Genomic DNA, 27432 nt, shown 5'->3' on the forward strand with positions numbered 1-27432 from the left:
ATGTAGTATTTCAGACATTTGGTCAATTTAATCTTAATTTTACTCAAAACGTTCTAAGCGTAGAAGCGTATGTTTAAGGGACGGAACATAAAGCAGCATGCGAAATCAGTGTGCCAGGGTTCAAAATAAAAGCCCCACAAACTAAGGGCATTCATATCATCAGTTTATGTAAACCTCTGACCCCAATTGCATTTATGAACTTAGTCTGATTAAGATGTTACAAGTACAACCACATGGTACACAAAATAAAAAGGTATACTTTCTCAGTTATGAATTAACAACACAGAGTAAAAAAATGGCCTGTTTTAAACCTTTAGACCTTTGAAACTAACACAAATACAAATATTTATGTAAAAAAAATCACCAATACTACACAACTGTAGTTTAATGCTCTGAGTGGTTTATTAATGGAGTAATGTATTTATGCCTGTCTTAGTTAATGGCACTGGAAATGATGAATCAATGTCCAGCTTCCATCTCCTCCTCCTCTTCCTCATCTTCTTCCTCTTCTCCCTCCTCCTCATCCTCCAGCAGAGCATCCCGAGAGACCATGTAATCGGCCATGTTGGGGAGTCCGGATATCACGCAGCAGCTAAGGGCGCTACGGAAGATTTCCATGTCGCAGACCTCAGTCCACATATCTGTTAAGTTGTTGTAACACTCAACGTTGTAGCAAGTGGTATAGCCATTGAAGCCCCCAACAACAAAGAGCCTATCTTCAACCACTTCAATGCCAAAGTTGCTGCGGGTCGTAATCATGGAGCCCACGTTCGTCCAGAGATTAGTCTCAGGGTTGTAGGCCTCAGCAGTGCGCAGACGCCTGTTGCCATCAAAGCCACCGACCTGTTAGAGAGAAGGAAAGTGTGCTGTTTGATGGGATTCAAGAAAGTTAGTACCTCCTTCAACACCAGGATACACAAGTAACAACATTAAAAAAAAAAACAACTAAGACCAAAAATACACACAATCTAAAGTTCTAAATTTAGTAGGTTTTGATTTTAAGATGAGCAACTCAACCCAAATAATTACCTTGCCATTGTCATTAGCTTAGGTCTGGATTTCGTCGATAAATTCAACGACATATCTTTAAAAGGATTCATCATCATTTAGCAAGGAAAGAAGAACAAAATAACATTGGGAGATTGGACAGAGTTTTATTCTTTGTCAAGAAAAACATTTGTCTGAAAAATTGTGATGTTTCCAAGATTACTGGCACGATACAGTAATCCCACAGGAGGATGAATTATGATCTGGGACTTTTGTCCTTCAATGGAGCTTCAGTTTGTGCACGGTCGTCACACCACGAATAATACAGACAAAGCAGGTAATACAGTAATCGTCCCTCTTGACTGAGGGGCTCAGTGTTTTCAGTGTTCACTTTTTTAACAGGGCAACCAGGCACGTTACCACATCCATCAGAAAAGTTACTTGTTCCAGTAGAATGCCCTCTTTTTTAAGCCATCCTACCTGTTTTCCTGATCCAAATCCCACTATAAACATTTTGAGATCTAGGTTTACATAAACAGACATCGGTTCCTCAAAAACGTTTCTATAGCGATAAACAAGAAAATTGGGTCTACTCACTGCTGACTCCTTTTTAACCCATTTATTTTCACTTTATATTTTTTTAAACTTCCTAAATCTATATATTAGTTTGTCTTTTGCTCCTGTTTCTTTCATTTAAATTCTTAGGCTCTATTTACTACGCTGGATTGTACCAGGGTGTTTATTTCCTGCTGGTCCTTAAAATTTTAATGAGTGTAAATCAGTTTTATATGAAGGCTTGTTAAAACTTTTTACAGGGTTGCCATGGTGTTGTTTTATTTGCAAAGGACACAACTAATGTCAGAAAAACAAACACTTAAAAAAAGTCCAGGGAATGCACAACATAGGCAAGAAATATTTTAGTTATTTTCTTTTATTTCAGATTTCAGTTACAGCTGAAAAAAAAAATTGATTACATATATTATATTAACATAATGTTATAATTACCTTTTGTCCAATAGATTAAAAGGTTTTTGCATATACATGTACAATTTAATTGACATAGACTTGAAGAATCTAAAATGGAAGTTCAAATTTGACCCCTTAAGTTTTTGCACACAGCATGTAAAACATGATAAAGCAACACTACAAAATAAAATTCTCTCCTGTGTTTCACTTCAGATACTTCCTGACACACTTTTGTAGTGTTATGTAAATTTTAAATTGTGAACTTAATGACATAATATTTCACCCAAACACTAGATCCAGAAGACAACGTCTCATGCATGTGGTAAATACCAAATGTTACCACACCACTAGTTAATTAAAGTACTAGCAGTTGTTCAAATTTACTTTGTGTATTTTTCTATTCTGTCTGTTGATTTTTGTCTTGAAAAGCACCGTAGAAGTAAAGTTTTACTTACTTACTTACTTACTTACTTACTTACTTACTTACTTACTTACCCCCCTCCCCCCCCCACCCTCCCCCTGCGTCTGATCAGATTAGAAACAAACATTGATGGAAGCCTCCACACATTATAAGTGAGGTTTCAACATCTAACCTGTGCTTCCGCACAGTTTCCTGTACTTACTGCAAAAACATGACCTGCATAAGCAATGACTCCTATTCCACTGCGTCGGCTGTTCATGGGGGTAATCAGTGTCCACTGGTTGTTCTCTGGGGTGTAAAATTCAGCTGTCTGCAGGCACTCTGTTCCATTGAATCCCCCACAAATATAAATCTAAAAAAATAAATAAAATAGTCCTAAATGATTTAACTGTTTATATCAAGCACATCATATAAGTATGTAGTGAAATTTCTTAAAAAAATAAAATAAAAAAAAAGTCACAAGTTGGGCTTTTGCTTTTTACTTTTTTTTTATGACAGGATAGTAATTGATTATAACTTTTTGGACATAAGGATACTTGGTCAGATAGCAATGACATGAGTGCCAGGAGTTCTGTCTCGCTTTCCTTCAGCTCTTTACAAACCAGCTACAAGCACTTCACTGTCAGCAGAACAATCAAATCATCTTTTGAAGGGAACTCTTGTAGGAGGCAAGTGAAACGTTGCAGCTTTCAACTAAAGAAAATACTTTAACTCCATCTTTACAGCATAAAAACGGTGCCCCCTTTATAGTGCCTTGGCCAAAGTATAAGTATGTAAAATATTCAGCTCCATTCATCTTCCCACCAACTCTGATCATATTTTCTTTAACCTGCTGAAGGAAAGCATCCCCATAGAATAATGCTGCCACCACAGTATTTTTCCGTTTGGATATGTTTGCTTAGGGAGAGGCGCTGTGTACATTTTCTGCCAAATATGGCATTTTTTTCCCAAAAGGGCTTTTTTTTTTTTTTTCTTCAATTTTGCTTCGTTCTCAGGGAATAGATGACCAGTAGCTAAGTTAAATTAAGCAGCTGAACAATCCAATTTGAATTCTGACATTTCCTTGACAGTTTTGGTTCCATTTATGTTTTCAGGCCTTCAATTACCACAGCAGTTTAAAAAGTAGCACACAAACTCAGTTGACCCACCTTATTGTTAAGAGTGGTGCAGCTTGCATCGCTCCTTTGCTCGTGCATGGGAGCAATCAAATTCCACTGGTTTGTCTCCGGCTTATAGAACTCTGCTGTGTTCAGTCGCCCGTGTCCATTATAACCTCCCATGGCGTAAATACACCCATTCAGCACAGTCACACTCACGTAGCAGCGCCGGTGGTGCATGGGAGCCACCTCATGCCAGGTGTATGCAACGGGGTCAAACTTGCGAACGCTGTTGAAATGCTCCACCCTGTTGAAACCTCCGATGCAATAGACGTAGCCGTTGAGGAAGGCGGCACCATGATAGGCACAAGGCCGCTCAAGGTTGTTGCCAACATTGGTCCAGCGGTCATAACGAACATCGTATGCCTCAATGGCATTGGTTGGATCTCCACCACTCCACCCACCGATGGCTAGTAGGATAGTGTTAGGTCGACGAGGGCGATTGAAGTTGCTGGTCAAATGGGTTCTAAATAATAAAACTTGACTCATGGTTCCCATCGCTTCAGACAAGAGGCCCACACAGTGTTTTTTCACCAGCACATTTGGCAGCAGCTTGTCTTTGAAATAGTCTATGTTGAACAGGGCCAGTCGGATCTAGACAGAGATAACAGGAGAAAATGTATTTCTCTGCATTTTTTTTTTTTAAATCTCATAAACGGTTGCAACATGTTCGCCAAAGGTTTTTCAGTACTCTTTTCTGTTATTCACAGTGTGTGAAAAACTACAGATCCTTTACAAAGAAATCCTCAAAAGGAAATGTATACATATTTAAATTTACATGTATAAATTTTAGGCATAGTTAAATGGCATCCTTATAACAAAATGTATTATGTTAATTGAACTATTTTTGTCATTTTTATGACTTCAAGGAAACTGAAAATGGTCAAAATCTATGTCAGTGTCAATGGTGGTAGTTTCTGCAGTTGCACGTGAAAAACTGTTTGATTCTGTATTTCAAATGGACTTCAAGTTCTGTGAATCCATAATGTTAAATAGAGCACACTCGAATGCAAAGAGCAGTTCTTGTCTAAGGGAAGCGTGCTTCACAAAGTGCCATCAAGTTGCTTGCTAATTTGACTTTTGTCGCACATTTACGCTGTACTTACAAAGTAAAAATAAATTGCCCATGTCTAAGACTGCTGCTTGGTGATGCTGTTAAAGAAATTTGTTACCATTGCATTTGTTTTATGTTGTCCGCTTTTTATTTATTTGTATTCTTAATGTAAACTGTATGTTTAAATATAGAAAATGTATTATTTTAAACTCTTAATGTCTTACTATCAAATATCATAGATTTACAACAAAACCAGTATGAAGAAAACAATACTAATTGTTAAGAGGTTAGTTTTTAAAGTTTCAACTGAAACATGTACAAGTAACAAACATCATGGGAATCCAACAAAAAAAAAGTTTTACTAAAATTTACTTTTTTACACCTTTAGATATATAATAAAAATAAAACACCGTACTTTTGTTCCAACAAGTTTCCTGCAAATTCTACATGGTAAATGTGTGATTCATTGTTTTGATCATTATACCAGTTAATTGTTGTTGATTTTTAAAATATATAAAGATTATTATCTTCAAATAATGTTTGATTTAGTTAAATTATTATATTTCCTGTCATTAGGGTGTTGTTGTTTTTTTTTTCTCACTGACATTATTTGTTTTCTTTTGCAGTATCAAAACAAGCTGTTTATCTTGAAGAGCTTTATTCAGACTTTGCCTTCCCACATTGGGGGAGGTTATGTAAACACTCTGAGTTCAAATTATTTACTAAAACTTGCTATAGTCAATTTCTGTAAAAAAAAGAAAAAGAAAAAAAAGAAAAAGCAATGTACTGTTAAATGTACTCCAATAAACTCAGCAAACTTCCTAATTAATGTTTTTTTGCTCTGCTTTCATAGTGCAGCCTGAATAACATTGGCAAAGAAATAATGAAATAATGAATGTGTTGAATATTTAAACTCAATCTAATGACTACACCTTAGTCATGAGAAGTTGGAAGTATGACTCTCTCTCTGGAAGATCATGAGAAGTCCACCTCAAAAGGGCCTCATACACCTTATTTTCCTTTGTCACATTCAGGTTATCTTTTTCTATGATCTCAGCTAGCTCGTTTGCAGAGAGCTGCAGGAACTCATCACACAAAGCAATCTCCTCAAAGTGTTGCAGGATGTAGGCGAAGGCATTCCAACGCAGCTCAGGGTGCACACAGATTGTCGCGTACCTCCAGATGCCGATGCAGTTGTCTGGCCTCATGAGACGCTCGAGGAACATGCAGCAGACACGCACCACCTCATGCACATTCAGCTGATCTGCTGCTTGAAGAAGCTCTTGCACATTAGCTTCAGTGACGGTGAGAGAGTTTGTGTAAGCATAGTCGAGAATGAGCCGCATCATTGCAGATGAGATTCCTGGTATGTGAAACACCTTTTGGTCTTCGTTGGACCATCGTGTGAAGAGAGCACTGAGGAGGAAGCACATTGTGGAATTTCATTAAGACACAACCATGTTTTATTTAATATTATACATGTGTTCCACTCCATAACTTGTGTAAAATGTGTTAAAATCTGATTAGAGTTTATCTACTTCTTACTTACTGTAATGTATGCAGTGAAAACATAAAATAGAGCTATTGAGATTGTAATTATCTTCTCTTAAGTGCAATATGGTAACAATCTATCGATGAAACTAATTGTGTTTATATGTGAAAAAGTCTTAAAATGTATTTTGCTTTTAGACACTGGGTTATTTTTTTATGTCTCTTCAGACATACCTGGCATGTTTCGACGTTTTACTTCTGTCTTAGTCAGAGCAGGTGTCACAGGTTTTGTTGAAGACGGAAGTAGAACGTCGAAACATGTTAGGTATGTCTGAAGAGACATAAAAAATAAAGAAAGAAACTTTAAGACTTTGGGAACAATATAGCTCTGTTTAACTGTAAGACCACTTGTATTAAAAATGTATAGAGAAAAAGGTTTGATAAACCAAGTTTATGACAGGGAATCGATCTGAAACGGGGTGAGCATGAAGGAGCCATTCAGCTGCTGAACGGCTCCATTATAGATAGATAATGGAGCCGTTATGATCATGGCATTATGATCATAATGATCATCCTTGAACTTTTTCACTTTTCACAAAGAGCTGGATTTACAAATACTCATACATGTAAATATCTTGTTGATTAAAACTATTGGTGGCCGTCGCATGGCTCAGTGGCTCGACTGAGTGTCTAACTGAAATGTATCACCATTTTTTTTTTATCTGCACAAAAACAAACAACTTTCAAATGTACTGCTAGTAGGAAAAAACATATAAGAACATAAATTAACTCTGCATATGAAATGCTGACATAAGTACAGTCGCTTTAAAAAATATTAACTCCCTTTTTGTAATTTTGTAACAGTTACAACCCCACCCCACTTTCAAAGTGAATAATGATTTCTACAAAATAATGACAAGTTAAAAAGTAACATAAAATGTTATTGTATAAATATTAATTCAGTTTAAAATGACTGACCTAATTCAAAAGAGGTTCAACCATTTGGTGATAATTGTCTCACAGTGAGTGGAATTGAAAACACCTGAGTGCTGTGACTGTGTCCCAGGTGATCATAGCATAAAGACACTTGTTTCTGGACGTTTGTTCAATGATTACTCAATAATCATGGCCTCCATTAAAACATGAAGACAAAAGTAAACTCCAAGCAAATCACAGAAAAGATTATTGAAAATAAGTCAATTTAGTTCCATCATAAAGAAATGGAAGCAATATGGTATGTCCATATTGGGCCATCCTCTCAAAAACTGAGTGACTGTGCAAGAAGGAAACTAGTGAGAAAGGCTAGCAAGACACATCTAACACTTAAGGAGTTTATCAGCTTAGATGGGAGACACTCTGCTTATAACTGTTGAATGAAAAAGCCACTGTTGAAGAAAACTCATATCAAGGCTCATATCATAAAATTTGCCAAAAGGCATAAAGGAGACTCAATGGCCAAGTCGAAGAAAGTCTTTTGTTCTGACCAGACCATCAGACAAGATGCTATGTTTGGAGGACACCAAAAACCACACATCACTTCCACTGTGAAACATGGTAGTGGCAGAATTATGTTGTGGGGATGCTTCTCTACAGAAAACCCTGGGAAGCTCTCAAAGGTAGAAGGTAAAAAAAAAATAAAGAGCCATCTGGAGGATTAAACACCAAATGTTCAGTACTTGTATAACACTTTATGAAGTACTACATACTTCAGTCATTCATCCATTCACTCAGGTACTCACAATTGATGGTTGTTAGCTCCCATCAATTGGTAGCTAATGACGAATTGATGTTGTTAGCAACCAACTGATGGTAGCTAACAACCAATTGATGATAGCTAACTATTAATTGATGGTAGCGAACTACCAAGTGATGGTAGCTAACTACCAATTGATGTCATTAGCTACCAATTGATGACAGCTAACTACCAACTGATGGTAGCTAACAACCAATTTATGTCATTAGCTACCAATTTATGGTAGCTAACTAACTGCTACCAGTTAGCTAGCTGATGACATCAATTGATAGCTAATTACCAATTGAAGTCATCAGCTACTAATTGATGGTAGCTAACTACCAACTGATGGTAGCTAACAACCAATTGATGTCATTAGCTACCAATTGATGGTAGCTAACTACCAACTGATGGTAGCTAACAACCAATTGATGATAGCTAACTACTAATTGATGTCATTTGCTACCAGTTGATGGTAGCTAACTACCAACTGATGGTAGCTAACAACCAATTGATGTCATTAGCTACCAATTGATAGTAGCTAACTACTAATTGATGATAGCTATCAACTAATAGATGTGGTTAACGACCAATTAATGGTAGCTACCATGTAATGGTAGTTAACGACCAATTGATGTCATTAGCTACCAACTGATGGTGGCTAACTACCAATTGATGGTAACTAACGAGCAATTGATGTCATTAGCTACCAATTGATGGTAGCTAATGACTAATTGATATCGTTAGCTACCAACTTATGGTAGCTAACCATCAACTGGTAGCTAACGACAATCAATTGGTCGTTGGCTAACAGTGAGGCTGCCATACATCTGCGCCACTGGGCCATTTGACCCTCACCAGGAAGCTGAATACTATGGGCACTGTACAACCCAGGACTTTACAGGACTTCTTGAAAATGCTGTTTACCAAACCTCTTGTTTTTCTCCGATGATACCAATGTCTTTCTCTCTCTCCAATGCCAGCATCCTGCTACTAATATCAAATTGTTCAAATCTAGCATCACAGAAATATGTTCAGTCAAGTGACGCCTCATCAGCCTGACTTGGATGAAACGCTTCATGTGCTGTTAAATTAGTGCCGCTTTCACTTAACACTATTAAATACTAGGCTTGTGGTTTTAATGTTTTGTTTTTAGAGCTTCAGTCAATGGTTACTAGTTAATGTGAATGTGAGTAAAGCATTTGAAGTCAAAACGAGTTTATGAACTAATATCCAAAGGAAATAGCATTGTGGTGATTGTATTTAGTTATGAAAAACATTTATGCTAAACAGGAGATAGTCGCAAAACTCTTAAGACTTGTTTTAAAATTAAGTTATGTGATTTTCCCTCTTGGATGAATAAAGTATATTAGCTAATTCACTCATTCATACCTGTAAAACTGCCTTTTGTTCACTTTGTTTCACCTTTCACACATGCCTCAACAATACCTTTCAGTTTACTCATTATGACTACTGATTATCACCTTAAATCCTCAACTAAAAACAAAATATAGTGCCTGTTTATAAAAACACAGAAAGTAATCCAGTTTGACCAACTCACCAAAAATATGGGGTGCAGTTACAGAGGATGATCTTGTGAACTGGAAACTCCACTCCCTCAGCTATGATTACGGCGTCAGTTAATTTCCCCTCTAGGCGGAGTTGGTCACTCAAGCTGCGTGGCTTCTCTGCAGTCTGGACTTGTTCATTCATTTTAACTTTGGGAAAAAAAAAATTATTTGTTTGCTCTGACTTTGTTTTTGCTTCCACTCACTCAGCTTAGGTAGAGTGGAATTCTGGGCATGTTGCTTTGTTATCATGGACTCTTTAGAACAGTAGCTCCATACATCACAATGACTCAGAAACTGCTGATTCCACTGTTTACTTTTAAAACTTATTTAGCTTGCAGTAGGCACTTGCTAGAAATGTGCTAATTTCATTACATCAAATTTGATTGTATTTCAGGACACAGCAGGGCTCCAGAGCGTTGTCAACATGAAAGTTTCCAACAACACAAAAAAAGTCTCAAGTTGAGTGTTTTGATAAAACATTGCTAAAAAGTTTATAAGCAACAGTGATTATTTCTTCCTCACCAGAGTCCCACTTACCCCCATGCCAGATGAGAGGAGTGTCTCTTGGTGCCGCCTGCTTTGCTGGAATATATTTTTTAAAAATTCTGGATTGGGGTTATGCTTTCACAGGGGGGTGAGTTACATTTTAACCTCCATCTGCTTGGAGCCCTCCACACCAACAGGGGCCACACAAGAGTCACAGTTCAGAGTTACATATGTGTGGTTTTGGTACAAGTGATACCACAGAAGAAAAACTGGTTGTTAGGCCAAGTAAACATTACTATTTAGTGACAACTAGTCATTTTTGAAACAGAACTGAGATTATTCTTGATCCAACAAATCATATTGACAAGTATTCTTAAAACTATTTATCTACTAAGCCATAAGATGAAACATGAACCAGTGTTGTAGCACTCGAGATCGGTCTTGGTCTCGATACCGGTCTCGAGACCATTTTTTTCATGGTCTCGGTCTCGTCTCGGACTCGACCGCATTTGGTCTCGGGTCTTATCTCGGTCTCGGGCGCTGAGGACTCGGCATTTTATTTCAAGACCGGTCGAGACCGCAACTGTGAAAATATCACTAAACGTACAGCGTACTGTCCAGTTTATTTGTTAACATCTTTGTTTTCTGTGGATGCAAAACGCACCGATAAAAATCCAACCAATAACGTGACTATTACGTGTTTATGTTTCTCCCCTCCCCCCCCTGCCCACCTTTCACTCGCACGCGGCGCTCCAAGACATGCGCAGTGGTTTTCTCTCAGCGGCAGATCTAATTGTCAGTAATAGAATGAAGCTGCATAAATTATAAGAAATCCGATGGCAACAGCTAACTCAGCAGCGCTTCGCTTTCACAGACAGTGGGGACTAGGTCCAACTTTTTTCGTCACTTAGAAAAGTATCTCAAAGAAAGGTAAGCTCCGTTGACGTGATGTTAGCAAAGCTAGCTGTATAGAGACACCTAAGCATTTGTGATGAAAAAAAGTCACTCACTGCCTGAATTATTGTGCGGAGAGATGTTGACTGACTTGTCGCACATATGAGACAACGCTGTGTCCAAAAGTCTGCAATGTAGTGATGAGACATTCAGGAGCAGTACGATTCTTCTGCATGGGTCTTTACTTATTGGATAGGACTGGAGTGTCACTGAGAGCCTATCAGATTACCATACCCTGTCAGAATAGCATACATCAGAGGTTCCCAAACTGTGGGGCGCGCCCCCTAGAGGGAGCGCCGTGCCATTGCAGGGGGGGCACGGGAAGCCGTCTGGATGAAAAAAACAAACAAAAAAAACATGAAACCTTTATGCGCTGGGTTTTTACTTTAGAACGGCCAAGTCTCTGTTATTCCTCTGTCAATTTGATACAGTAGGGGCTTCCACACTAACCATATCTGTGTCCTCTGTCACTTTTATCAGCAGTTAAAACTGTTTAATCCATTGTTAACATGTGGTAATCTGTTTTTCCAAGCCGCCTTTAAACGCAACATGAGCGCTACGACGCTGGGTTTACACCTGTACGGCAGCGAAGGAGACCTGCTACTGTGCGGAGTTGCACAGGTGTGTTAAAATCATGGCAGCAAAACGCAAATAACTTTTCACAGTTCCCCCCCAAAACCAACAGACTGTTTAGTAAAGCTGCTTGATGCAGGTAAAGTTAGCTAAAAGATGACTAGCTAGAAATAGTTTGGAAACCAATGGGGTTTCCAAAAGCTCGGTCATCCGAGAAGCTCGGATGACCGAGCTTCTCACCCTATCTCTAAGGGAGAGCCCAGCCACCCTGCGGAGGAAACCCATTTCGGCCGCTTGTATCTGTGATCTCGTTCTTTCGGTCATGACCCAAAGCCCATGACCATAGATGAGGGTGGGAACGTAGATTGACCGGTAAATCGAGAGCTTCGCTTTTTGACTCAGCTCTCTTCATCACGACGGACCGGTACAGCGCCCGCTTTACGGCAGACGCTGCCCCAATCCGCCTGTCGATCTCCCGCTCCCTTCTTCCCTCATTCGTGAACAAGATCCCCAGATACTTAAACTCCTCCACTTGAGGCAGGACGACCCCCCTGACCCGGAGAAGGCACTCTACCCTTTTCCGGCTCAAGACCATGGCCTCGGATTTAGAGGCACTGAGCCTCATCCCGGCCGCTTCACACTCGGCTGCGAACCTCTCCAGTGAGAGCTGCAGATCACGTTCCGATGAAGCCAACAGAGAGGTGACGTTCCATGTCCCAAGAGCCAGCTTCTGCAGCCGAGGATCAGACCACCAGGATCCCCTCCCTCGGCTGCCGCCCGTAACACAATGCACCCGACCCCTTTGGCCCCTCCGACAGGTGGTGAGCCCATTGGAAGGGGGACCCACGTCTCCTCTTCGGGCTGAGCCCGGCCGGGCTCCGTGGGTAAAAGCCCAGCCAGCAGGCGCTCGCCATCATGCCCCACCTCCAGGCCTGGCTCCAGAGTGGGGCATTACAGTGTGGTGTAACAAAAAACATAAACGAGAACTGATGTTTTTGTTATGGCGGGTAAAGTTTTGAAGCTTTCTAAATTACTCTCAGATTTCCCTTAAACCTTTCAGGTCTCTGCTAAAAAGCGCTGAATAGAAATGAGATTTTACTTTGTTATAATCACAGAGAGACCAAGTATCCAATCAAATAAAGTGGGCAAATATCACCAAGTTGAGATGTGGAATGCTGAAAGGCTCTTACAATTCAGACTGATAAATGGTAGTCTGTATCTGTTTTCCCCTGTGTTATGTAGAAAATAGCTTTCATGGGTTTAGACTGAATGATTTGCGTTTCTGAACTTTACTTTGTAACTACTCTGCATTTCTTTGAGAGCAAAGGTAAGGAGTACAGCGCCTCCTAGAGTGAGTCATAAGGCTGGACCATTGCCAGGGAAGGAATAGTCCCTTTTTAATTTATCGTAGCCATAAGATACATAAAAAATCTTATGGCAAAGATGTTTAATTTATGGTTTAATAAAACCATAAATTAAAAATGGTCAAAAATTGTCATTTTTTACCATGATAATAAAATCATTTCGAGGGTCATTTTCCTCTCATATTTTTCACCACAAAAAAGAAAAAGTTTTTGTATCATAAGATGAAGATTGAATTCTCTTTTTAAACTTTTTTGATGAAAAGGTTTAATTACTAAAACAAGCACACAAAGCTGCCGCCATTTTGGATTTTTGGAACTAATTTTGTCTATGCCATCTAATATTGGTTAAGATTGGTGTGACCGAGGAAGCTAACTCTGAACCAAGGTGTTTTCCTGAGTAGTAAATTGTTTACTAATGTTTACCATGATCACGTGTTAAGAGCTTGATACGAAACGCATAACGTTGTTCAAATAATCTAGAAAACGTTTCGACGAGGATGGGATTCGAACCCACGCGTGCAGAGCACAATGGATTAGCAGTCCATCGCCTTAACCACTCGGCCAAAAATGGGGCAAAAGGGACTGCTAGAAGTGGGGGGAAAAAAAAGGAGGGGGAAAAGAGGGGGGGAAGAGAGAAGAGGGAGGAAAAATCTGAAGCTTCTACACAAGTACATGTTTCAACAGCCTTCATGTCATTGTTTTATGCTCCTAAGCATTTTTACACTTTCAAGTTCAATATAGAATAACATCCAAATTACTGTTAATTTTGAATTACTGAATTACTATACTGTTTATCACTTTTGAGAGGGCCAACAAAATTATAGAACACACAAATAAATGATCAGTGATATTTATTCACTTTTACTCAACATTCACAGAGGAATAACAATATACCTCGACAAGTATAAAGCAGCAACTACAGGCTGACTAAAAACATACAAATATCAAAGAGAACTTCAGATCACACACTTTTTAATCTGTCAGCCATAAACTCAGCATATACAAGTGCAAGCCAAAATGATAAAGTGTCAAATGCTTCCATTAATTTTCTTTTGTCTGTATTAGTTTTTTGCAGTGTTTATTATTAATCTACTTCAAAACAGTTCTCCCTCATAATATATTATAGATACAGAATATAAAACTATCAGTGAGCAAAGCCAGAACGTCCTTCAAAATTCTTAGTGCAACCTCGCATGCACTGATAAAAATAGCTCAACATCTGGCAAAAATAAAACCAAGTGCTTGGATTGTATCCACTGAGAACTCACAGCAAAGTACATTTCTTTACAGAAAGAAACATTTTAAACATTTAAAGACCAAAACCTGTTTTAGTGTTTATATCAACAAAGCTTAATAATATGTAATTTTTCTGTAGCTAAACACAGAATAACTCGGATTTAGTTTGACACCAAATTTCAGCAATGTAAAGAAACAGAGTAATTTCACTGAAAGGTCAGGTTCTATATTTAACTACAAGGTGATTTAGCTTCATGAAAAACTGAGGTTACAAGAAAATTACGTTTATCAAATAGGTTTCACAATTGTTTGATATATATATGTACTCTTCTGCAACAAAGAGATAAAGATCATTAGAGTTATTAACTAAGCCCTCATAACATGGCAGTTGTCCTGTAGAAATTTACAAACAATTCTGGGCTTTAAAACAAAAATGATGGCACAAAATTAAAAAATGAAAACTAAAAAGAAAATCTTTCAAACAGTCATTGCTTCCCAACAGACTCTTTCCATTCCAAAATAGTCTGTCCAGAGGCTGGACAGTACCATTTTCCCTTAATCTGTGTATGGCCAGTGCTTTTGTTTTTGCCTGACCACAAACTGAACACTGATAGTGGTAGTCCTGCTTCCATTGGCGCTTTTTGGGAGGTTCCCCTTATGCCAGCCGTTCCTGGTCTTCTAATTCTGCCTATTCTGTCTCCACTTCCTGTAGCGATTCATGTTGGCTGGAGCCTGATCTGATGGTAATGATGATGCTGAACCAGCAGCAGCTGCTGGAGTTGATGAGTGAAGTGGTGGTGTATAGTACCTATACATTGGAGCCATAGGAGATGGCAGGGGTGGGAACTGTCCTTGTCCAAATGAGGTCAAAACTGGAGCTGGTGGACCGTAGCAGAAACCCAAAGAAGTGGATGGCGCTTGTGGAACCTGCTTCTGCTCACAGTAGGACCAAGCAGATGATGGTGGCTGATCAGTTTGTGGATACAAGAAGCTGGCAGGAACTGGGGCCTGTGAAAAGTGTCCTGGCTGGTATGATGGAGGATAATGCTGTGTGAAGCCAGCTTTTCCACCAACCCGTTGACGGATCAGTGCCTCGCCTTCTCTGTTTCAGGTTCCTTAAACTCCATGCTTTTATGTCCGTGTTCCACAGGAATGGAGGGGAGCCGTCTCGCTTCTGGGAAGGAGGCGTCAGCCACGGACACCTTCGGAGGAAGCTTCACACCTTGGAGAAGAGAGTCCCTGTCTGTTCTCTTCTGCCGCTCATGTAGCCTGAAAGATAAAAACATAAATTGTTTCTTTTCAAAGTCAAGCCATCTTTAAAGTGCAATATCTGTTGAAAATAAAGGACTTCTTACCAAGCACACACAGTGGTATTGTTGATGGTGACTAACAACAAGTTGGTCTTGTTCTGTATGGGCTGGGAGTCCTCAAGCAGTTGTTTAATGTGGCAGTATGTTTGAACAATAGACTGTGGGATGGGTAAAACCTTCCCCTTGGTGTCTTTTGGCCGGTTTCTTGCTTGCTGATATTCTTTCAACAGCTTGAGGCAAATGCACTCAGACACTCTGTTTGAGTCAGGTCTCTGGGCAGCCTGGCCATGGGTCATGAAGAGTCTGTGACAAACGGGTCATTGAAATAGTAGAAAAACACAAAAGTTAATTAACACTGATTTGATTGGAGCAGCAACGAAGTGCAGTAGAAAAGTACTTCTCATTTTGATGAGCTCAGCAAACCCATATTAATCTCCTAAGCTTAAAACTTTACAATGCTGAGAAAAAATATTTATTTGCAACATATGACTTGGCTTCCATCAGTGAATATGCAAACAAGTTATTCATTGTGTCAAATATCAGACAGGTTACCTTTCAGCTTGAATCCCTGCCTGCTCAGCTGACTGTGGAAAAACAGCATTGAATAAACTTGTGTGACAAATCATTAAATTCTGTCCAGTGTTCTATAACCATTTCAAATTATTGTCTGCTTTTGTCTTACATATTAAGATAGGTAAAATAATAATAATAAAAAACTTACGTGAAGCACTTAAAAATTTCAACAGTCACTGGTATGAAACAGCTTTTTTATCATCTATTGTTATGTATACAATAAAAGAAATTCACTTACCGTATGATAGCCGCAGTAGCAGGGGATTTTTTTCCCAAATATGTCGATCGTCCGGACATTTTGGTTGAAGGCAGGAGTCAGTGGGCATCCGTTTATCCGCTGGATAACAGACTTCCACCTTCTTGCTCCAGGTCTCTTCCCAGTGGTAAACTTAAACTTCCCCTGAGCATAGAGCTGCATGACACCAGCCCAGTAAGAGTCCGGTTTTCCTGTCTTCGTCATCTTTAAAAACTGTACAAGTTACAGCACATGTTAGAATAATAATTCAAGCAACAGTATCTCTTTATGGTGGACAGTAACTAGTCACCATATAAATAAAATATCCACCATAAATACTAATTTTACCTCGGTTAAACAGGTGTCAAACAGTAGGAGACGGAGGAGCAACAACATTCGTTTTTTCCGCGTAAGTCACTGCGCATGACATACGTGATGACGTAGCACGCAAAATAGTAGTACTTTGTTAGGATTGGTTACGACTTTGTTAGGAATTGTTAGGACTTTGTTAGGACTTTGTTAGGAACTTGTTAGGACTTTTAGGAATTTGTTAGGATTGTTAGAAATTCGTTAGGAACTAGATTGACGGCCAGTCGGCAGCGGGTGCGAAAAAAAATGGGGCAAAAGGGACTGCTAGAAGTGGGGGGAAAAAAAAGGAGGGGGAAAAGAGGGGGGGAAGAGAGAAGAGGGAGGAAAAATCTGAAGCTTCTACACAAGTACATGTTTCAACAGCCTTCATGTCATTGTTTTATGCTCCTAAGCATTTTTACACTTTCAAGTTCAATATAGAATAACATCCAAATTACTGTTAATTTTGAATTACTGAATTACTATACTGTTTATCACTTTTGAGAGGGCCAACAAAATTATAGAACACACAAATAAATGATCAGTGATATTTATTCACTTTTACTCAACATTCACAGAGGAATAACAATATACCTCGACAAGTATAAAGCAGCAACTACAGGCTGACTAAAAACATACAAATATCAAAGAGAACTTCAGATCACACACTTTTTAATCTGTCAGCCATAAACTCAGCATATACAAGTGCAAGCCAAAATGATAAAGTGTCAAATGCTTCCATTAATTTTCTTTTGTCTGTATTAGTTTTTTGCAGTGTTTATTATTAATCTACTTCAAAACAGTTCTCCCTCATAATATATTATAGATACAGAATATAAAACTATCAGTGAGCAAAGCCAGAACGTCCTTCAAAATTCTTAGTGCAACCTCGCATGCACTGATAAAAATAGCTCAACATCTGGCAAAAATAAAACCAAGTGCTTGGATTTGTATCCACTGAGAACTCACAGCAAAGTACATTTCTTTACAGAAAGAAACATTTTAAACATTTAAAGACCAAAACCTGTTTTAGTGTTTATATCAACAAAGCTTAATAATATGTAATTTTTCTGTAGCTAAACACAGAATAACTCGGATTTAGTTTGACACCAAATTTCAGCAATGTAAAGAAACAGAGTAATTTCACTGAAAGGTCAGGTTCTATATTTAACTACAAGGTGATTTAGCTTCATGAAAAACTGAGGTTACAAGAAAATTACGTTTATCAAAAAAGGTTTCACAATTGTTTGATATATATATGTACTCTTCTGCAACAAAGAGATAAAGATCATTAGAGTTATTAACTAAGCCCTCATAACATGGCAGTTGTCCTGTAGAAATTTACAAACAATTCTGGGCTTTAAAACAAAAATGATGGCACAAAATTAAAAAATGAAACTAAAAAGAAAATCTTTCAAACAGTCATTGCTTCCCAACAGACTCTTTCCATTCCAAAATAGTCTGTCCAGAGGCTGGACAGTACCATTTTCCCTTAATCTGTGTATGGCCAGTGCTTTGTTTTTTGCCTGACCACAAACTGAACACTGATAGTGGTAGTCCTGCTTCCATTGGCGCTTTTTGGGAGGTTCCCCTTATGCCAGCCGTTCCTGGTCTTCTAATTCTGCCCTATTCTGTCTCCACTTCCTGTAGCGATTCATGTTGGCTGGAGCCTGATCTGATGGTAATGATGATGCTGAACCAGCAGCAGCTGCTGGAGTTGATGAGTGAAGTGGTGGTGTATAGTACCTATACATTGGAGCCATAGGAGATGGCAGGGGTGGGAACTGTCCTTGTCCAAATGAGGTCAAAACTGGAGCTGGTGGACCGTAGCAGAAACCCAAAGAAGTGGATGGCGCTTGTGGAACCTGCTTCTGCTCACAGTAGGACCAAGCAGATGATGGTGGCTGATCAGTTTGTGGATACAAGAAGCTGGCAGGAACTGGGGCCTGTGAAAAGTGTCCTGGCTGGTATGATGGAGGATAATGCTGTGTGAAGCCAGCTTTTCCACCAACCCGTTGACGGATCAGTGCCTCGCCTTCTCTGTTTTCAGGTTCCTTAAACTCCATGCTTTTATGTCCGTGTTCCACAGGAATGGAGGGAGCCGTCTCGCTTCTGGGAAGGAGGCGTCAGCCACGGACACCTTCGGAGGAAGCTTCACACCTTGGAGAAGAGAGTCCCTGTCTGTTCTCTTCTGCCGCTCATGTAGCCTGAAAGATAAAAACATAAATTGTTTCTTTTCAAAGTCAAGCCATCTTAAAGTGCAATATCTGTTGAAAATAAAGGACTTCTTACCAAGCACACACAGTGGTATTGTTGATGGTGACTAACAACAAGTTGGTCTTGTTCTGTATGGGCTGGGAGTCCTCAAGCAGTTGTTTAATGTGGCAGTATGTTTGAACAATAGACTGTGGGATGGGTAAAACCTTCCCCTTGGTGTCTTTTGGCCGGTTTCTTGCTTGCTGATATTCTTTCAACAGCTTGAGGCAAATGCACTCAGACACTCTGTTTGAGTCAGGTCTCTGGGCAGCCTGGCCATGGGTCATGAAGAGTCTGTGACAAACGGGTCATTGAAATAGTAGAAAAACACAAAAGTTAATTAACACTGATTTGATTGGAGCAGCAACGAAGTGCAGTAGAAAAGTACTTCTCATTTTGATGAGCTCAGCAAACCCATATTAATCTCCTAAGCTTAAAACTTTACAATGCTGAGAAAAATATTTATTTGCAACATATGACTTGGCTTCCATCAGTGAATATGCAAACAAGTTATTCATTGTGTCAAATATCAGACAGGTTACCTTTCAGCTTGAATCCCTGCCTGCTCAGCTGACTGTGGAAAACAGCATTGAATAAACTTGTGTGACAAATCATTAAATTCTGTCCAGTGTTCTATAACCATTTCAAATTATTGTCTGCTTTTGTCTTACATATTAAGATAGGTAAAATAATAATAATAAAAAACTTACGTGAAGCACTTAAAAATTTCAACAGTCACTGGTATGAAACAGCTTTTTTATCATCTATTGTTATGTATACAATAAAAGAAATTCACTTACCGTATGATAGCCGCAGTAGCAGGGGATTTTTTTCCCAAATATGTCGATCGTCCGGACATTTTGGTTGAAGGCAGGAGTCAGTGGGCATCCGTTTATCCGCTGGATAACAGACTTCCACCTTCTTGCTCCAGGTCTCTTCCCAGTGGTAAACTTAAACTTCCCCTGAGCATAGAGCTGCATGACACCAGCCCAGTAAGAGTCCGGTTTTCCTGTCTTCGTCATCTTTAAAAACTGTACAAGTTACAGCACATGTTAGAATAATAATTCAAGCAACAGTATCTCTTTATGGTGGACAGTAACTAGTCACCATATAAATAAAATATCCACCATAAATACTAATTTTACCTCGGTTAAACAGGTGTCAAACAGTAGGAGACGGAGGAGCAACAACATTCGTTTTTTCCGCGTAAGTCACTGCGCATGACATACGTGATGACGTAGCACGCAAAATAGTAGTACTTTGTTAGGATTGGTTACGACTTTGTTAGGAATTGTTAGGACTTTGTTAGGACTTTGTTAGGAACTTGTTAGGACTTTTAGGAATTTGTTAGGATTGTTAGAAATTCGTTAGGAACTAGATTGACGGCCAGTCGGCAGCGGGTGCGGGACAAAATGGGGCAAAAGGGACTGCTAGAAGTGGGGGGAAAAAAAAGGAGGGGAAAAGAGGGGGGGAAGAGAGAAGAGGGAGGAAAAATCTGAAGCTTCTACACAAGTACATGTTTCAACAGCCTTCATGTCATTGTTTTATGCTCCTAAGCATTTTACACTTTCAAGTTCAATATAGAATAACATCCAAATTACTGTTAATTTTGAATTACTGAATTACTATACTGTTTATCACTTTTGAGAGGGCCAACAAAATTATAGAACACACAAATAAATGATCAGTGATATTTATTCACTTTACTCAACATTCACAGAGGAATAACAATATACCTCGACAAGTATAAAGCAGCAACTACAGGCTGACTAAAAACATACAAATATCAAAGAGAACTTCAGATCACACACTTTTTAATCTGTCAGCCATAAACTCAGCATATACAGTGCAAGCCAAAATGATAAAGTGTCAAATGCTTCCATTAATTTTCTTTTGTCTGTATTAGTTTTTGCAGTGTTTATTATTAATCTACTTCAAAACAGTTCTCCCTCATAATATATTATAGATACAGAATATAAAACTATCAGTGAGCAAAGCCAGAACGTCCTTCAAAATTCTTAGTGCAACCTCGCATGCACTGATAAAAATAGCTCAACATCTGGCAAAAATAAAACCAAGTGCTTGGATTTGTATCCACTGAGAACTCACAGCAAAGTACATTTCTTTACAGAAAGAAACATTTTAAACATTTAAGACCAAAACCTGTTTTAGTGTTTATATCAACAAAGCTTAATAATATGTAATTTTCTGTAGCTAAACACAGAATAACTCGGATTTAGTTTGACACCAAATTTCAGCAATGTAAAGAAACAGAGTAATTTCACTGAAAGGTCAGGTTCTATATTTAACTACAAGGTGATTTAGCTTCATGAAAAACTGAGGTTACAAGAAAATTACGTTTATCAAAAAAGGTTTCACAATTGTTTGATATATATATGTACTCTTCTGCAACAAAGAGATAAAGATCATTAGAGTTATTAACTAAGCCCTCATAACATGGCAGTTGTCCTGTAGAAATTTACAAACAATTCTGGGCTTTAAAACAAAAATGATGGCACAAAATTAAAAAATGAAAACTAAAAAGAAAATCTTTCAAACAGTCATTGCTTCCCAACAGACTCTTTCCATTCCAAAATAGTCTGTCCAGAGGCTGGACAGTACCATTTTCCCTTAATCTGTGTATGGCCAGTGCTTTTGTTTTTTGCCTGACCACAAACTGAACACTGATAGTGGTAGTCCTGCTTCCATTGGCGCTTTTTGGGAGGTTCCCCTTATGCCAGCCGTTCCTGGTCTTCTAATTCTGCCCTATTCTGTCTCCACTTCCTGTAGCGATTCATGTTGGCTGGAGCCTGATCTGATGGTAATGATGATGCTGAACCAGCAGCAGCTGCTGGAGTTGATGAGTGAAGTGGTGGTGTATAGTACCTATACATTGGAGCCATAGGAGATGGCAGGGGTGGGAACTGTCCTTGTCCAAATGAGGTCAAAACTGGAGCTGGTGGACCGTAGCAGAAACCCAAAGAAGTGGATGGCGCTTGTGGAACCTGCTTCTGCTCACAGTAGGACCAAGCAGATGATGGTGGCTGATCAGTTTGTGGATACAAGAAGCTGGCAGGAACTGGGGCCTGTGAAAAGTGTCCTGGCTGGTATGATGGAGGATAATGCTGTGTGAAGCCAGCTTTTCCACCAACCCGTTGACGGATCAGTGCCTCGCCTTCTCTGTTTTCAGGTTCCTTAAACTCCATGCTTTTATGTCCGTGTTCCACAGGAATGGAGGGGAGCCGTCTCGCTTCTGGGAAGGAGGCGTCAGCCACGGACACCTTCGGAGGAAGCTTCACACCTTGGAGAAGAGAGTCCCTGTCTGTTCTCTTCTGCCGCTCATGTAGCCTGAAAGATAAAAACATAAATTGTTTCTTTTCAAAGTCAAGCCATCTTTAAAGTGCAATATCTGTTGAAAATAAAGGACTTCTTACCAAGCACACACAGTGGTATTGTTGATGGTGACTAACAACAAGTTGGTCTTGTTCTGTATGGGCTGGGAGTCCTCAAGCAGTTGTTTAATGTGGCAGTATGTTTGAACAATAGACTGTGGGATGGGTAAAACCTTCCCCTTGGTGTCTTTTGGCCGGTTTCTTGCTTGCTGATATTCTTTCAACAGCTTGAGGCAAATGCACTCAGACACTCTGTTTGAGTCAGGTCTCTGGGCAGCCTGGCCATGGGTCATGAAGAGTCTGTGACAAACGGGTCATTGAAATAGTAGAAAAACACAAAGTTAATTAACACTGATTTGATTGGAGCAGCAACGAAGTGCAGTAGAACAGTACTTCTCATTTTGATGAGCTCAGCAAACCCATATTAATCTCCTAAGCTTAAAACTTTACAATGCTGAGAAAAAATATTTATTTGCAACATATGACTTGGCTTCCATCAGTGAATATGCAAACAAGTTATTCATTGTGTCAAATATCAGACAGGTTACCTTTCAGCTTGAATCCCTGCCTGCTCAGCTGACTGTGGAAAAACAGCATTGAATAAACTTGTGTGACAAATCATTAAATTCTGTCCAGTGTTCTATAACCATTTCAAATTATTGTCTGCTTTTGTCTTACATATTAAGATAGGTAAAATAATAATAATAAAAAACTTACGTGAAGCACTTAAAAATTTCAACAGTCACTGGTATGAAACAGCTTTTTTATCATCTATTGTTATGTATACAATAAAAGAAATTCACTTACCGTATGATAGCCGCAGTAGCAGGGGATTTTTTTCCCAAATATGTCGATCGTCCGGACATTTTGGTTGAAGGCAGGAGTCAGTGGGCATCCGTTTATCCGCTGGATAACAGACTTCCACCTTCTTGCTCCAGGTCTCTTCCCAGTGGTAAACTTAAACTTCCCCTGAGCATAGAGCTGCATGACACCAGCCCAGTAAGAGTCCGGTTTCCTGTCTTCGTCATCTTTAAAAACTGTACAAGTTACAGCACATGTTAGAATAATAATTCAAGCAACAGTATCTCTTTATGGTGGACAGTAACTAGTCACCATATAAATAAAATATCCACCATAAATACTAATTTTACCTCGGTTAAACAGGTGTCAAACAGTAGGAGACGGAGGAGCAACAACATTCGTTTTTTCCGCGTAAGTCACTGCGCATGACATACGTGATGACGTAGCACGCAAAATAGTAGTACTTTGTTAGGATTGGTTACGACTTTGTTAGGAATTGTTAGGACTTTGTTAGGACTTTGTTAGGAACTTGTTAGGACTTTTAGGAATTTGTTAGGATTGTTAGAAATTCGTTAGGAACTAGATTGACGGCCAGTCGGCAGCGGGTGCGGGACAAAATGGGGCAAAAGGGACTGCTAGAAGAGGGGGGAAAAAAAAGGAGGGGGAAGAGAGAAGAGGGAGGAAAAATCTGAAGCTTCTACACAAGTACATGTTTCAACAGCCTTCATGTCATTGTTTTATGCTCCTAAGCATTTTTACACTTTCAAGTTCAATATAGAATAACATCCAAATTACTGTTAATTTTGAATTACTGAATTACTATACTGTTTATCACTTTTGAGAGGGCCAACAAAATTATAGAACACACAAATAAATGATCAGTGATATTTATTCACTTTTACTCAACATCACAGAGGAATAACAATATACCTCGACAAGTATAAAGCAGCAACTACAGGCTGACTAAAAACATACAAATATCAAAGAGAACTTCAGATCACACACTTTTTAATCTGTCAGCCATAAACTCAGCATATACAAGTGCAAGCCAAAATGATAAAGTGTCAAATGCTTCCATTAATTTTCTTTTGTCTGTATTAGTTTTTTGCAGTGTTTATTATTAATCTACTTCAAAACAGTTCTCCCTCATAATATATTATAGATACAGAATATAAAACTATCAGTGAGCAAAGCCAGAACGTCCTTCAAAATTCTTAGTGCAACCTCGCATGCACTGATAAAAATAGCTCAACATCTGGCAAAAATAAAACCAAGTGCTTGGATTTGTATCCACTGAGAACTCACAGCAAAGTACATTTCTTACAGAAAGAAACATTTTAAACATTAAAGACCAAAACCTGTTTTAGTGTTATATCAACAAAGCTTAATAATATGTAATTTTTCTGTAGCTAAACACAGAATAACTCAGATTTAGTTTGACACCAAATTTCAGCAATGTAAAGAAACAGAGTAATTTCACTGAAAGGTCAGGTTCTATATTTAACTACAAGGTGATTTAGCTTCATGAAAAACTGAGGTTACAAGAAAATTACGTTTATCAAAAAAGGTTTCACAATTGTTTGATATATATATGTACTCTTCTGCAACAAAGAGATAAAGATCATTAGAGTTATTAACTAAGCCCTCATAACATGGCAGTTGTCCTGTAGAAATTTACAAACAATTCTGGGCTTTAAAACAAAAATGATGGCACAAAATTAAAAAATGAAAACTAAAAAGAAAATCTTTCAAACAGTCATTGCTTCCCAACAGACTCTTTCCATTCCAAAATAGTCTGTCCAGAGGCTGGACAGTACCATTTTCCCTTAATCTGTGTATGGCCAGTGCTTTTGTTTTTTGCCTGACCACAAACTGAACACTGATAGTGGTAGTCCTGCTTCCATTGGCGCTTTTTGGGAGGTTCCCCTTATGCCAGCCGTTCCTGGTCTTCTAATTCTGCCCTATTCTGTCTCCACTTCCTGTAGCGATTCATGTTGGCTGGAGCCTGATCTGATGGTAATGATGATGCTGAACCAGCAGCAGCTGCTGGAGTTGATGAGTGAAGTGGTGGTGTATAGTACCTATACATTGGAGCCATAGGAGATGGCAGGGGTGGGAACTGTCCTTGTCCAAATGAGGTCAAAACTGGAGCTGGTGGACCGTAGCAGAAACCCAAAGAAGTGGATGGCGCTTGTGGAACCTGCTTCTGCTCACAGTAGGACCAAGCAGATGATGGTGGCTGATCAGTTTGTGGATACAAGAAGCTGGCAGGAACTGGGGCCTGTGAAAGTGTCCTGGCTGGTATGATGGAGGATAATGCTGTGTGAAGCCAGCTTTCCACCAACCCGTTGACGGATCAGTGCCTCGCCTTCTCTGTTTTCAGGTTCCTTAAACTCCATGCTTTTATGTCCGTGTTCCACAGGAATGGAGGGGAGCCGTCTCGCTTCTGGGAAGGAGGCGTCAGCCACGGACACCTTCGGAGGAAGCTTCACACCTTGGAGAAGAGAGTCCCTGTCTGTTCTCTTCTGCCGCTCATGTAGCCTGAAAGATAAAAACATAAATTGTTTCTTTTCAAAGTCAAGCCATCTTTAAAGTGCAATATCTGTTGAAAATAAAGGACTTCTTACCAAGCACACACAGTGGTATTGTTGATGGTGACTAACAACAAGTTGGTCTTGTTCTGTATGGGCTGGGAGTCCTCAAGCAGTTGTTTAATGTGGCAGTATGTTTGAACAATAGACTGTGGGATGGGTAAAACCTTCCCCTTGGTGTCTTTTGGCCGGTTTCTTGCTTGCTGATATTCTTTCAACAGCTTGAGGCAAATGCACTCAGACACTCTGTTTGAGTCAGGTCTCTGGGCAGCCTGGCCATGGGTCATGAAGAGTCTGTGACAAACGGGTCATTGAAATAGTAGAAAAACACAAAAGTTAATTAACACTGATTTGATTGGAGCAGCAACGAAGTGCAGTAGAAAAGTACTTCTCATTTTGATGAGCTCAGCAAACCCATATTAATCTCCTAAGCTTAAAACTTTACAATGCTGAGAAAAATATTTATTTGCAACATATGACTTGGCTTCCATCAGTGAATATGCAAACAAGTTATTCATTGTGTCAAATATCAGACAGGTTACCTTTCAGCTTGAATCCCTGCCTGCTCAGCTGACTGGAAAAACAACATTGAATAAACTTGTGTGACAATCATTAAATTCTGTCCAGTGTTCTATAACCATTTCAAATTATTGTCTGCTTTTGTCTTACATATTAAGATAGGTAAAATAATAATAATAAAAAACTTACGTGAAGCACTTAAAAATTTCAACAGTCACTGGTATGAAACAGCTTTTTTATCATCTATTGTTATGTATACAATAAAAGAAATTCACTTACCGTATGATAGCCGCAGTAGCAGGGGATTTTTTTCCCAAATATGTCGATCGTCCGGACATTTTGGTTGAAGGCAGGAGTCAGTGGGCATCCGTTTATCCGCTGGATAACAGACTTCCACCTTCTTGCTCCAGGTCTCTTCCCAGTGGTAAACTTAAACTTCCCCTGAGCATAGAGCTGCATGACACCAGCCCAGTAAGAGTCCGGTTTTCCTGTCTTCGTCATCTTTAAAAACTGTACAAGTTACAGCACATGTTAGAATAATAATTCAAGCAACAGTATCTCTTTATGGTGGACAGTAACTAGTCACCATATAAATAAAATATCCACCATAAATACTAATTTTACCTCGGTTAAACAGGTGTCAAACAGTAGGAGACGGAGGAGCAACAACATTCGTTTTTTCCGCGTAAGTCACTGCGCATGACATACGTGATGACGTAGCACGCAAAATAGTAGTACTTTGTTAGGATTGGTTACGACTTTGTTAGGAATTGTTAGGACTTTGTTAGGACTTTGTTAGGAACTTGTTAGGACTTTTAGGAATTTGTTAGGATTGTTAGAAATTCGTTAGGAACTAGATTGACGGCCAGTCGGCAGCGGGTGCGGAAGAAAATGGGCAAAAGGGACTGCTAGAAGTGGGGGGAAAAAAAAGGAGGGGAAAAGAGGGGGGAAGAGAGAAGAGGGAGGAAAAATCTGAAGCTTCTACACAAGTACATGTTTCAACAGCCTTCATGTCATTGTTTTATGCTCCTAAGCATTTTTACACTTTCAAGTTCAATATAGAATAACATCCAAATTACTGTTAATTTTGAATTACTGAATTACTATACTGTTTATCACTTTTGAGAGGGCCAACAAATTATAGAACACACAAATAAATGATCAGTGATATTATTCACTTTTACTCAACATTCACAGAGGAATAACAATATACCTCGACAAGTATAAAGCAGCAACTACAGGCTGACTAAAACATACAAATATCAAAGAGAACTTCAGATCACACACTTTTTAATCTGTCAGCCATAAACTCAGCATATACAAGTGCAAGCCAAAATGATAAAGTGTCAATGCTTCCATTAATTTTCTTTTGTCTGTATTAGTTTTTTGCAGTGTTTATTATTAATCTACTTCAA

The 27432-nt window shown here is 39.0% G+C and overlaps 5 protein-coding genes and 1 non-coding gene across 9 annotated transcripts; all 6 read right to left on the bottom strand.

Annotated features, from left to right (window-relative positions):
• Positions 1-378: 378 nt before the first annotated feature.
• LOC103458653 (kelch-like protein 10) lies at positions 379-9626 on the bottom strand. Of its 2 annotated transcripts, none has more exons than XM_017302518.2 (5): positions 9370-9626; positions 5518-6001; positions 3523-4125; positions 2577-2726; positions 379-843 (listed from the first exon to the last, which is right to left on the bottom strand). In XM_017302518.2, the coding sequence occupies exons 1-5, from the start codon at positions 9519-9521 to the stop codon at positions 460-462; spliced, it is 1773 nt and encodes a 590-aa protein (XP_017158007.2). In that variant the 5' UTR covers positions 9522-9626; the 3' UTR covers positions 379-459. The 2 variants fall into 2 exon arrangements, with proteins under 2 accessions (XP_017158007.2, XP_008397845.1); XM_008399623.2 differs by lacking the exon at positions 9370-9626 and adding an exon at positions 6311-6402.
• A 3616-nt stretch (positions 9627-13242) lies between these two features.
• On the bottom strand, positions 13243-13323 carry trnas-gcu (transfer RNA serine (anticodon GCU)). The gene has a single exon. It is a non-coding gene; the product is annotated as a tRNA-Ser (tRNA).
• Positions 13324-14685: 1362 nt separating this feature from the next.
• Positions 14686-16701, bottom strand: LOC145550044 (uncharacterized). 2 transcript variants are annotated; one of them, XM_081603391.1, is made up of 5 exons: positions 16459-16701; positions 16114-16344; positions 15855-15886; positions 15348-15605; positions 14686-15261 (listed from the first exon to the last, which is right to left on the bottom strand). In XM_081603391.1, exons 1-5 carry the CDS (start codon positions 16504-16506, stop codon positions 15078-15080), a joined length of 753 nt encoding a protein of 250 aa, XP_081459517.1. In that variant the 5' UTR covers positions 16507-16701; the 3' UTR covers positions 14686-15077. The 2 variants fall into 2 exon arrangements, with proteins under 2 accessions (XP_081459517.1, XP_081459518.1); XM_081603392.1 differs by having other exon boundaries at positions 16114-16701.
• A 1780-nt stretch (positions 16702-18481) lies between these two features.
• Positions 18482-20097, bottom strand: LOC145550067 (uncharacterized). Its single transcript, XM_081603504.1, has 4 exons — positions 19515-20097; positions 19257-19288; positions 18751-19008; positions 18482-18665 (listed from the first exon to the last, which is right to left on the bottom strand). Exons 1-4 carry the CDS (start codon positions 19734-19736, stop codon positions 18482-18484), a joined length of 696 nt encoding a protein of 231 aa, XP_081459630.1. The 5' UTR covers positions 19737-20097.
• Positions 20098-20906: 809 nt separating this feature from the next.
• On the bottom strand, positions 20907-23114 carry LOC145550087 (uncharacterized). The gene is made up of 4 exons (XM_081603568.1): positions 22914-23114; positions 22655-22686; positions 22149-22406; positions 20907-22062 (listed from the first exon to the last, which is right to left on the bottom strand). The coding sequence occupies exons 1-4, from the start codon at positions 23091-23093 to the stop codon at positions 21447-21449; spliced, it is 1086 nt and encodes a 361-aa protein (XP_081459694.1). The 5' UTR covers positions 23094-23114; the 3' UTR covers positions 20907-21446.
• Positions 23115-24288: 1174 nt separating this feature from the next.
• LOC145550092 (uncharacterized) lies at positions 24289-26899 on the bottom strand. Of its 2 annotated transcripts, XM_081603576.1 has the most exons (5): positions 26642-26899; positions 26297-26527; positions 26041-26072; positions 25535-25792; positions 24289-25448 (listed from the first exon to the last, which is right to left on the bottom strand). In XM_081603576.1, exons 1-5 carry the CDS (start codon positions 26687-26689, stop codon positions 25151-25153), a joined length of 867 nt encoding a protein of 288 aa, XP_081459702.1. In that variant the 5' UTR covers positions 26690-26899; the 3' UTR covers positions 24289-25150. The 2 variants fall into 2 exon arrangements, with proteins under 2 accessions (XP_081459702.1, XP_081459705.1); XM_081603579.1 differs by having other exon boundaries at positions 26297-26899.
• Between the last annotated feature and the right edge of the window lie 533 nt (positions 26900-27432).

This window comes from Poecilia reticulata, chromosome 22 (genome assembly GCF_904066995.2).
Source record: "Poecilia reticulata chromosome 22, P_reticulata-male-v2, whole genome shotgun sequence".
Lineage (NCBI taxonomy): Eukaryota > Metazoa > Chordata > Actinopteri > Cyprinodontiformes > Poeciliidae > Poecilia > Poecilia reticulata.

Bases quoted from the DNA above. Each gene is read 5' to 3' on its own strand.
- LOC145550044 (XM_081603391.1), bottom strand. From the start codon at position 16,506: ATGTTGTTGCTCCTCCGTCTCCTACTGTTTGACACCTGTTTAACCGAG. The intron at 16,345-16,458 runs GTAAAATTAGTA...TAACTTGTACAG, and splicing joins TTGACACCTGTTTAACCGAG to TTTTTAAAGATGACGAAGAC. The intron at 15,887-16,113 runs GTAAGTGAATTT...GTTTTTCCACAG, and splicing joins GCTACTGCGGCTATCATACG to TCAGCTGAGCAGGCAGGGAT.
- LOC145550067 (XM_081603504.1), bottom strand. From the start codon at position 19,736: ATGACGAAGACAGGAAAACCGGACTCTTACTGGGCTGGTGTCATGCAG. The intron at 19,289-19,514 runs GTAAGTGAATTT...TGTTTTCCACAG, and splicing joins GCTACTGCGGCTATCATACG to TCAGCTGAGCAGGCAGGGAT. The intron at 18,666-18,750 runs GTAAGAAGTCCT...TTTATCTTTCAG, and splicing joins AATACCACTGTGTGTGCTTG to GCTACATGAGCGGCAGAAGA.
- LOC145550087 (XM_081603568.1), bottom strand. From the start codon at position 23,093: ATGCAGCTCTATGCTCAGGGGAAGTTTAAGTTTACCACTGGGAAGAGA. The intron at 22,407-22,654 runs GTAACCTGTCTG...CGTTTGTCACAG, and splicing joins GCAGGGATTCAAGCTGAAAG to ACTCTTCATGACCCATGGCC. The intron at 22,063-22,148 runs GTAAGAAGTCCT...TTTATCTTTCAG, and splicing joins AATACCACTGTGTGTGCTTG to GCTACATGAGCGGCAGAAGA.
- LOC145550092 (XM_081603576.1), bottom strand. From the start codon at position 26,689: ATGTTGTTGCTCCTCCGTCTCCTACTGTTTGACACCTGTTTAACCGAG. The intron at 26,528-26,641 runs GTAAAATTAGTA...TAACTTGTACAG, and splicing joins TTGACACCTGTTTAACCGAG to TTTTTAAAGATGACGAAGAC. The intron at 25,449-25,534 runs GTAAGAAGTCCT...TTTATCTTTCAG, and splicing joins AATACCACTGTGTGTGCTTG to GCTACATGAGCGGCAGAAGA.
- LOC103458653 (XM_017302518.2), bottom strand. From the start codon at position 9,521: ATGAATGAACAAGTCCAGACTGCAGAGAAGCCACGCAGCTTGAGTGAC. The intron at 2,727-3,522 runs GTGGGTCAACTG...TTATTTTTTTAG, and splicing joins GCACCACTCTTAACAATAAG to ATTTATATTTGTGGGGGATT. The intron at 844-2,576 runs GTAAGTACAGGA...TCTCTCTAACAG, and splicing joins ATGCAGGTCATGTTTTTGCA to GTCGGTGGCTTTGATGGCAA.